The 10,405-nt window shown below is 41.4% G+C and overlaps 1 protein-coding gene across 1 annotated transcript in view; it reads right to left on the bottom strand.

Annotated features, from left to right (window-relative positions):
• DDX60 (DEXD/H-box helicase 60) overlaps nucleotides 1–10,405 on the bottom strand; it is a 79,690-nt gene that overhangs the window by 5,490 nt on the left and 63,795 nt on the right. Inside the window, exons 29-33 of the mRNA XM_015416235.1 lie at nucleotides 7,650–7,850; nucleotides 6,687–6,791; nucleotides 5,946–6,087; nucleotides 3,760–3,881; nucleotides 2,871–3,018 (exon numbers count right to left, since the gene is read on the bottom strand). Coding sequence (XP_015271721.1) covers nucleotides 2,871–3,018; nucleotides 3,760–3,881; nucleotides 5,946–6,087; nucleotides 6,687–6,791; nucleotides 7,650–7,850 — 718 coding nt within the window. The remainder of the gene's footprint in view (nucleotides 1–2,870; nucleotides 3,019–3,759; nucleotides 3,882–5,945; nucleotides 6,088–6,686; nucleotides 6,792–7,649; nucleotides 7,851–10,405) is intronic.

Genomic DNA, 10,405 nt, shown 5'->3' with positions numbered 1-10,405 from the left:
TGAACGACCTGTGCGACTGAACAACAACAACAAATAAATATTTTATACACTTATATTTTAAATGCTGCTTTAATGCCCTGATGTTTTAATGTTCACTGCTCTTTGGGTGGAAAGGACATACAAAAAGCTTTTAAACAAATAAGGTTCATTTAGTGTGATGTCATTGACAAATCATGGTCATACCCTTCTAAGTCCTTGTTAGCTGGCTAGTTGTGCAGTGGGATGATGTGTGTTGCTTGTGAACAGTTTTTAATTGGTTGCCTGATGCTGCTGCCATTGTTTTATATATTTTAATACAGTAATGTGGCATTAGTGTTCTCCCTATCGAGGAAAAGGCAGGTTAAAGGTTTAGTTTAATTTTATTTATCTAACTGCTATATGCCAAAGAAGGGTGACACTTGGCAGATTATTTATTCCTTTTAAGAATTATTTGCTGTGATTGTTGTTTATCTCACAATCACAGTGCATCTTTTTTCCTGAGGCAAAGAGACCTATACTTGTTTCAAGGATTGCATTGTTTATTAGATGCCCCATCCTATTGAATAAATTGACTATACACTTTATAATCTGCTTTAGGTCTCAGAAAGGCAGAATATAAATAGCATGCATAAATAAACAAACAATAGTCACTCCGTATGCAGATAGTTGGATAAGCTTTCTCTTTCTTATATGGTGTGAGGCTGTTATAGATGAGCAGGTCTGACACAGGATTTAAGGTATCACCCATTTTGGATGGGGTTGTACTCCCCTTGAAGGAATAGGTTCATAGTCTGGGGGTGCTCTTGGACCCAGGCCTATTGCTGTGGCTAGTAGTGCTGTGACAGACTGCATTTTTAGAAGCTCAGAAGTGCTGTGTAAACAGGTAATAGACTGTGAAGGGTTAATTCCTCACAGAGCCAGAGAGCCTTGAGTGACTGCCTGCTCCAAGAGATCTTAATAGCTAGCATCAGTTGAGCAGAGACAGACTTCAGAACTGAATGCTGAGGAGAGGGGAGTCTAATACTGACAGAGTCCCAGTTTAGCCCTGACTGAGAGCAATTTAACACAGATGGAGTACTGGGAAGTTAGGGGAAGGCTCCCATTTGGGTTAGAAAGGGGATAGATCTTCAAGTAAGAGAAGAATTTCCCTACCCAGTTAAAACAGGGAGATAGCTCCGAAGAGTGGAGAGATCCCTGGTCTGGTACATTTAGAAACTGTCTTTTTTAAAATCAGTTTTAAAAACCTGAAGAAGAGTACTGTTGTGTTTAGTGAAGGAGTTTGGGTACTAGACAGAGTATCCCTGTCTTCTGGAAACCAAAACAGTCAAATACACTCAAAAAAGTATGCTGGAATGTTTACAAAACACTGAAACAAAACCCCTCTCATCTTAAAAGATGCTAAGGCTGTAGTCACACAAGCAGTTTGCATCAATATTGTTACAGTACCTTTGCGGATTTAAAGAGCATGATCAGACAGCAACATCTCCCTTCCATGCCCCAGTTGTTGCCACCCTGTTCTGCTCAGCTTTGGAAGTGGAGCAATCAGGCACGAGGGAAAGTCCAGTGTTTACAGATATCAGTGCTTTCATCCCTCATTTCTGGATGTCTGAACTCATGTGGTGCGAGCTCAACCTGGTTGGGAAATCTGATCATTCTGGTCTGTTTTCACTCCTTTTTAAAGAAGTCAGTTAGCGATGTGTGCATAACCGCATCTTTATGCACACCAGCAAGCTTTCAACTGTCCTCTGAGGCGAGGGGGGGGGCAGGGCAGGCTGAGAAGCCTCCTTTGTCTTTTTTCATGCCAGTTCCTCTGCCTACAGCTGTGCAGCACACAGGGTTAATTTTCAGAGGGGGAGGCAGCCTCTTCCAGTTGTCAAAATGGAGCAGTACTTTGAGTAAGCGATTATGTGCATATGCAAAACACAACTTTTTTTTAAAAAGTCACCCAACCACCCACTCCGTGGTTGCCATGCAGCAATAATCTGAACAGTTGACCATGGGGCAAGCGTGCAGTAAGGCTGGTTCAGGGTGGGATGTATGATTAAAACTCTCCATTACAAACTGCAACAGCGTTCTTAGAATCAGGGCCAGACCGCACCAATCCTGCGGTCTGACCACAGCTAAGTCACTGTGAAAAGCTTAAGAAAACTCTCAATTGCTTGTAACATATGAACTGTAGTCTGCACCTATACTAATTTACTTCAGAGTTCTTTATTGATTTACCTCAGAAACATTTACCCCTAATTCCACTCCTTTCCCTTCTACATTGAATAAAATATTTTGTTATTTTTGAACTTTAAAAAGCCTTATGAACCTACCCAACTACCATGGTAATCTTCTGAGGGCCTGCTTTGGGTGCCCCTGCCTTCTGAGATTAGGCGGGTTCCAACCTAGAAGGTCTTCTCAGTTGTGGCACCAAAACTCTGGAACTCTCTCCCCAGGGTGATTTACCTGTCCCCTTCTTTTGCTACCTTCCACTAGCACTGAAACTTTGGTTTTGCTTGGCCTTCCCTCAGTGATCCCTTCTTCCTTAATGGTGTTTTAACTGTTGCTTTTATTTTACACTTTGGTTTTAACTTGTTTTAATGATGTATTTGAGTGTTAATTTTAATGGCGTTATGATATTTCAATTATATGTTTTAATTTGTTAGCTGCTTTGGTGGCCTTATGGGGGCAGAAAGGCAGGGTAAAAATCTTGTAAATAAATAATAAATATGTGTAATATATGAAACATCAAGGCAAGGACAAAAAGCCTAATTTGATTTTTAAGCACGGGGTAGTAATTCGGAGTGCCATAACAGAGAGACTGCATGGTTCCCTACAACCCTACTAAATGCCACATCACAGGAAAACATGCAGATCCCTTTCAAGTCAATGAAATATAAACATACCAAGTTCTGAAAGGGGAAGCTGATATTCTTGTTTCATATCAGCCATTGAAGAAACGATCTGTAGAAACTGCCCAAAGTTTTCTTCTATTCTGCAGTTGTACTCATGCAAAGCAGCAGCAAAATCTTCAGGAAGGTCTTCAAGAAACACCTGAAGACAACAAAATTTTTGCTGGGAGAAAATTACTGCGAAGTGATGGGAGGTGGTGACAGAGCCGTTGGTGCTGTGGCTGCTATACCATATAGGCACTTAGCTAGAAAGTGGCCAGTGGAACCCAGCATGATCAGTTACTGGTGCTGGGTTCTACCAGCCACTCAGTAGCTGCATGTCTGCAAAATGCAGCAATTGCAGCCCAGGCAGCTCCCTTGCCTGACAGTACTGTCTTCCCCTGCTCCTTCAGTGGCAGCCAGTGGTAGAGGCTGGGATATTCCCTGTGCCTGACCACACTGTGCTAAGATCAGTGATCAGGTGAAATACTTACAGGACAAATAGTAAACTTCCCAGGGCGGAAGAAGGCCAAAATACTAAACCCACCCTACTCACTTCCAGTCTGACCTATGGACTACAATCGGACACTAAGCAAAACACACATATTATCTTTGAGCCGACTCAGGGTATATATAATCAAATACATCTCCAAACCATTATACTTCCTTGACTATGATAGTTCTTAGTGCCCCAAAGAAGTACATTGCCCCAAGATGACATATATTACAAGGGAGGAAACCTCCAAGTTAAACTCTTCTGATTTCCTCCCTGAATTGTTCCATTTCCAGTTTATAACTGCCAGTTCATGTATCCTCTCCATTCCTCCTCTGCAGTAGCTCCTCTTCTTTGTACTGCTCTTCTTGTTTTCCTATATTTGTTTAGCAAATAAGGCTTTGACTTTACCTTTGATTGGTAAAATTTCCTTTGAGAATTCACAACAGCAGCTGGTATGTATTTTCTTCCAAAAAGATGTGCCAATACTAGCACTAATGTTTCCATCACATCTTCAGAAAAAAGCCTTGACCCTGTTTAGTACAGAAATTTCACATCAAACTAATTGACAGTTCTATATTTCATTTAGAAATGGATACTTTATGATACCAACTGTTTTTGGAGCAGCAGACAAATGGCTTGAAACACATTTCCTTTTTGGTTGGGAGTAGAAACATCAGCCTGATGAAGAGTTCCAGAAAACTTGAAAGCTAACATTGTTTCCTGTCATTTTACATGGTCTTAATAAAGGTTTTGTTTTTGCTTTGGGCCATCATGGCTACTTGGAACTCATAAGGTACTACAGTTACAGACAGCAGGCTTATTACAATAAGATGTTTCTACAGAATGAAAAAATCACAAAATGAGAATCCGCCATAATTTTCCTGTATGTTATTACAAAATGGAAGCTCATCCTGTAGTTTCTCCCAATTACATGATAAATAAAATTACTTTGGATTCATACGTCAAGTATAAGCAGAATGCACTACATTAGGAGATATAACAGTATCTAGAACTTGAAACTACCAGTCGTGCTTTGTATTATTGAGAAAAAAGACAGTATGTAAAGCATGGCTGGAAGTGTTTGTCAAAGTATATGTTAGCATATTTGAACATTGTTTCTGGATGGAGAAATAGCCATTGCAAAGTTGTCATAAAATACAGGCTATTTCAGCTAAAGGCTGTTTATAGCTCCCCAATGTTGCCCAGTCTGTAGTCACTTCTTCAGTTTTGAGAACAGAGTGGGTGCTAACACAAAATTGCTGGAACTGGATACTGGAGCCAATCACAAAGTGACTGCAATGGGGTACTGGCAGAATGTTGGAAAGCTGCAAACCAAGTACCCAATTACAATGGAGGAAGCTGTTTCTTAATGGATGCTGCTTGCATACACAAAGGTAATGCCTTTGGGGTTCTTCTGAATCATCCCTGCTCTAATGAAATGAAGGAAAGCTATTTGCTTTGAGGAAGAGAAACTTTGGAAAAGTAACGTATGGGTACCACAAAACCCATTGGTGGCCACTATGGCACCCATATATAGTTTACACGTGAGAAATAAAAGTGTATTCTTTAGTATGTCATTTGATTATGATGTATTTGTTCCCCCATACTGAGAATATGCTCAGAGAATGGTTTCATGTTGCCTGATCTAGTTCACTATCTGAAGGTGTACCAGTTGTTTGGCAGTTTTCCTGGATGGGTGGCTAACTGTAGGCCAAACTAGTTGCTACCTTTTAAAAAAGACGAGTCTGGATTCCCTGGACTTGCCTCTCTCTTTCTATAGCCACATAGCAGCTGTTGGGGGCTATCCGTTTAAATATAAAGGAAAGTCAGACTGAGCTGGCAACTGTGATATGGCCTGAAGAGGAGCTCTTGCCTTCCCTTCCATGCTATTTCTACGGCTTAAAATAGCCCTGGGGGAAGTTATTCCCTCTTTTTGGTTGTTTCATGTTGATTCAACTGTTTACAAAATATAATGACTAGTACAGCAGGGCAGGATACAAACAAAATACTGCATAGCTGTACAAAAATCATTACCTATAAAGGTTTCAAAAGAGTCTTTCAGCTTTCAGACAGGTCCTGCTGGTATAATACTGGGATTTGTTATTGTGTAGTATTTTTCAATATGGATTTTACAGTTATTCTTTTTAAATAATTGCTGGATCCAGTGGTACCCTTCTGCTACATGAAGAATCTTCCATTGAATGAACCATCCCTTCGGATGAAGGATTCTTCCTTCAATAGATGATTCCTCACTCTGTAGTAGAAAACTTTTGGATCCAAAAGTTAGACAAACTGATGACTTAATTTTCACTTAAAACCTGTAATTTAAAATTAATGTATTTTATACATTGAAAAATAAGGGGAATGTTGTCTGCCACCCATTATGTTGACATGTCAACATTTCCATCAGCTAGTCACATTAAATCTCCTGTATGATCAGCCTACTGCTTCTGGCAATATACGCTGCAAAAAAGGTACAGGTGGGCTCCAAAGCAAGTTTGTGAGGTACACTGTGCATTCCTCACCCTTCCCTTAAAAATATACTAATGGAAGAGGAATGAAGGAGCTGGTTTCTCTCCTCCATCTAAACCTACCTTTCTTGCTCCGCTGACACAGCTTGTGAAACAAGCCCTTCACAAGAAATTCCACCAGGACAATATTGGAAGGCTCGTGATAATGCAAGTGGGTGACAAGTCCAGAAAACCCTGTAGTGTTACCATCACGATCCACATATCCCTAAAATATTAGAACATTATATATATTTAGATTTTTTAACAAAGCCACTTCAAGATGAAAGCAGTCTTCTACTCATTTTAACCTGTGATTGGACAAAATACTGTCAAGGTCATGTATACCAGATGGGAACACTTTAAGAGAGTTATAGTGGTAAGAAAATGTTGATAAAGGCAATGTTGATTAAGGCTGTTATCTTCATGCCTCATTCTGCTGAGATTTCAGGACTGAAAAGGCAAGTGCATCAACAAAAGCATGCAATTGTCAGATTTTGCTGATAATAAATACTATACAACTGAACATGCTCAGTAGCAACAGCTAAAGGAGGTTGCCCTTCTGTTGCCCATAAGTGGACACTGATTTCATTGAAGTATAAAACATGGGAGTAATATTAGTCTCAGTCCTCAGAAACATGATGCTCATCTACACCTAACATAAAATGTTACTGGGGTACATTTTTTTGTTGTTGGTCCAGCAGGTACTGACCTCATTTAACTGGTCGTGGCATCCCTGCATGCTCATGGAACTCTGGCCACCAGGAGGTGACAGCATATAAAATGCAAGGCCAAATAATAATTAAATAAGATTACTTAAAATCTTACCTCCTTCACAAGAAACTGTAAAGAAAATAAAAAATAGAGCTTTAACATTGCCAGGGTCCTAGGCTGTTTGAAGGACAGAAGTGAATGCTTCAGTAATGACAAAGCCTTAAAGAAGTAGAAGAAAAAGTTGATTAATACATTGCTAGCATATGAAGTGAATGCTTCAGTAATGACAAAGCCTTCAAGAAGAAGAAGAAGAAGAAGTTGATTAATACACATTGCTAGCATATCTAATTTAAATATTGTTAGAGAATATATGGAATGTTGGGCAACAGATGGTATTTCTGTCAGCAGAACAAGGCCTTGATTTCCTCATCAAGCCAAAATGATCCCGGAAATGCTGCTCCTAAGGGAGAGAGGACCCCCAGGAACAATATGAAGGTCTCCAATGGAAGGGGAAAATCAGCAGTAACTGCCCCTTTTTTGTTTGTGGAAACTAACTGCATGAATCAGCCCCCTGTCCTCTTGCTATATACACAACTGAGTATACAGTATTAACAAACATGGAATGAGTCACATATTATCTAAATACAGCATGAGTGAAAGAAAAAAGGGGGAAAACAATGTAAATATATTCATAAAATCATCAGTCATCAGATCCCATGCTGTCATAAACAGAGCAAGGAATTGTTTTTCACCTTCTTCCTGCAGCATCCTGTGCCCTCCCCAACCCAGTGCTGAGTACTGGCCAACCTTCCAGAGCAGTAGGTTGTGTAGCACTGGGGGGAGGGGGGGTGTACAGCAAGCATTACCCTCCCTACCATACCACTTCAATTCAATGGCTGAAAACAGCAGCATTTAGTATCAATTTGTAATTTCTACATTAAATAGCAAAAATGTAGAAAAAATTAAAATACAATGGCTTGAATACTCAGAAAATAAGTTTATTTCTTTAAGCTAAGAATGCTTCATTAAAAAATTGCATGCAAACTATTCTTATTTAATATATAAGCTACAGAGCACCTTTGCATGTGCATCCTCTTTGTCATCTGCTTTTGAAGCCAAGAGCATGACTCTCAAGATCAGAGAGATTGTCAGAGGAAACTGTCCTCGAAGTTCAGGTACATTCGATTTCATGAGCTTCTGTATTTTGGGCAATGGAATGTCATAGAAAAAGACATTTCCCAACAAATCTTGACCACGCCGGCCAGCACGTCCAGACATCTGAAAAGAAACAATTGAAGCATAAGAAATCATAGCATGAAATTAGAAAAAATTAGCAAAATTAGAAATCACCAGTGCACCCCCTAAGCAAAGTCACACAATTCTAAGCCCATTCACTACAATGGATTTAGAAAGGTGTAATCTTATTTGGATTGCACTATACAGTGTTTTAAAATATTTGGTGATTTTTGAGGAACTTGTTTAATTCCTCAATTAATTAATTTAATATAAGTATTTGTTTAATTGTATGTAGTTAGTTTATTTAATGAATTTTTTCCCTAATGGAGAGTCAAAGTAGCTTACAAAATATAAAACAGAAAAATGAACAGTAAAACACATTCTGAAGGGCAACCTTTTAAAAATCAATGAACTTTAGAGTCTTACTGCAAAAAGATTTTAAAATAGGAAGTATATAGGAACAGGTATTTTTGACTGTCTCCTGAAGATCAAAAGTGAGGGGGCCACAGACACACAGAGTGCAGAGGGCAAAAGGGGGGGGGACTCCAAATCCAAAGGAAAGTAAGATGTGTCAGAGGCCAGAAATCTCATTCCTGCCTTCTTCAGCAACCACTCTTCAACACCAGTCCTAGATTTTCAGATACACCCAAACAGGTACAGTATGTCTGCATTTTTGCCACCCCTCCTACACAATTTGTTTTAAGAAGTTGCTGCAGCACTTCTCCCTTATCTATATATTTATTAAAATAGAAAACATGTGGCACTTGTTGATTTCTTCCAAATCCATGATTGTATCACGAGCCATCCCCATACAGTGACCATCATGCAGGGGGAAAGATTTGTTATTGGGGCCAAGAGCTGAAATTATTGGTGGTGTAGTGCATTGTTCTCTCTAAGCTGAGTTAGTGTGAGCTAGCTCACAGTTTTTTAGCCTCCAGCTCACACATTTTTGTCTTAGCTCGGGAAGGAGGGCAAATGAATTTATGCAGTAGCCAAATTGCTCGCTCACAACTTTAGTGCCGGTAGCTCACAAAGTGGAATTTTTGCTCACAACACTCCATAGCTTAGAGGGAACACTGGTGTAGTGTATGATGTCCTGAGCTGCCTATAGTGTATGATGTCCTGAGCTGCCTATAGGCTGAGAGCAGGCTAAGGAATGGGAGGGTTACGTTGTTCCAAGGATGTAATTGAAGGGCAGGTGTCCCAGCAATGTTTGAAGTTTAAGTAGGTCTATGTCTGATCAGTACCTGGATGGGAGACTTTCAGGGAACCCTGTGCAGGCCACTTGAGTTTCTAATGGAAGAAAGCTGGGACATATATGAAATAATACATAAATACACGGAGTACAAGGTGCTGGTACCCTATAAGTAGGAACCATGCCTATATAATTTCATACATGGGCAATTTGTCTATTTATTGTACCTATCCCTCCCTCATAGAGACAGGTTTTTGAAACCTTTTTAATGAAAATGAACATTTGATACGGTCGACCATCAGCTACTGACCCACCGCCTCACCGACGTGGGGATACAGGGGCTTGCCTTGCAGTGGTTTGTTTCCTTTCTCCAAGGTCGGGAACAAAGGGTGGCGCTAGGGGAACAGCAGTCCCGGAGGCATCTGCTTTTATGTGGAGTGCCTCAGGGGGTGGTGCTTTCCCCAATACTCTTCAATATCTACATGTGCCCCCTTGCCCAGATTGCCCGGAGGTTTGGGCTGGGATGTCACCAGTACGCTGATGACACCCAGCTCTATCTGATGTTGGGCTGTCAGTCGGACTCCAGACCGGAAGATCTGGACTGGGCATTGCACGCTGTGGCTGGTTGGCTCAGGCTGAGTCAGTTGAAGCTAAATCCGGCAAAAATGGAGGTCCTGTGCCTGAGTTGGGGCAGCTCAGGGTTGGGGTTCCCATGCCCAGCCTTCCATGGGGCACCATTGGTGTCTGCATTGGGGGTTAGGAACTTGGGAGTACTCCTGGATCCTTCCTTGACGATGGAGACCCAGGTTGCAGCCATTGCTAAGTCGGCCTTCTACCATCTTCGGCTGGTTCGGCAGTTGGCCTCCTACCTCGATCGCGATGACCTGGCTACAGTGATTCATGCTATGGTCACCTCAAGATTAGACTATTGCAATGCTCTCTACATGGGTCTGCCCTTGTCCCAAATCTGGAGGTTGCAGCTAGTGCAGAATGCCGCGGCCAGGCTACTGATGTGTATCCCTAAACGGGAGCACATCCAGCCTGTGCTGAAGGCACTGCACTGGCTGCCAATAGCGTACCGGATTCACTTCAAGGTGCTGGTACTTACCTTTAAAGCCCTATATGGCCAGGGTCTGACATACCTGAGGGACCACCTTTCTCCATACATACCCCAGAGAGCACTAGGATTGGGGTCGCAACATCTGCTAGTCATCCCAGGCCCCAAGGAGGCCAGGCTCACTGCCACCAAGGCCAGAGCGTTTACTGTGGTGGCTCCTTACTGGTGGAATGAGCTCCCGGAGGAGATCAGGGCCCTGTGGGATCTTCTGCAGTTCCGCAGGGCCTGCAAGATACTCTTCCACCAGGCCTTCAATTAGGAGCAATCAACGTTCACTATTAATAT

Source organism: Gekko japonicus, unplaced genomic scaffold, assembly GCF_001447785.1.
Source record: "Gekko japonicus isolate JY-2015 unplaced genomic scaffold, Gekko_japonicus_V1.1 scaffold593, whole genome shotgun sequence".
Lineage (NCBI taxonomy): Eukaryota > Metazoa > Chordata > Lepidosauria > Squamata > Gekkonidae > Gekko > Gekko japonicus.
The sequence above is the reverse complement of the archived record's forward strand: the minus strand, read 5'-3'. Positions and strand labels throughout refer to the sequence as shown.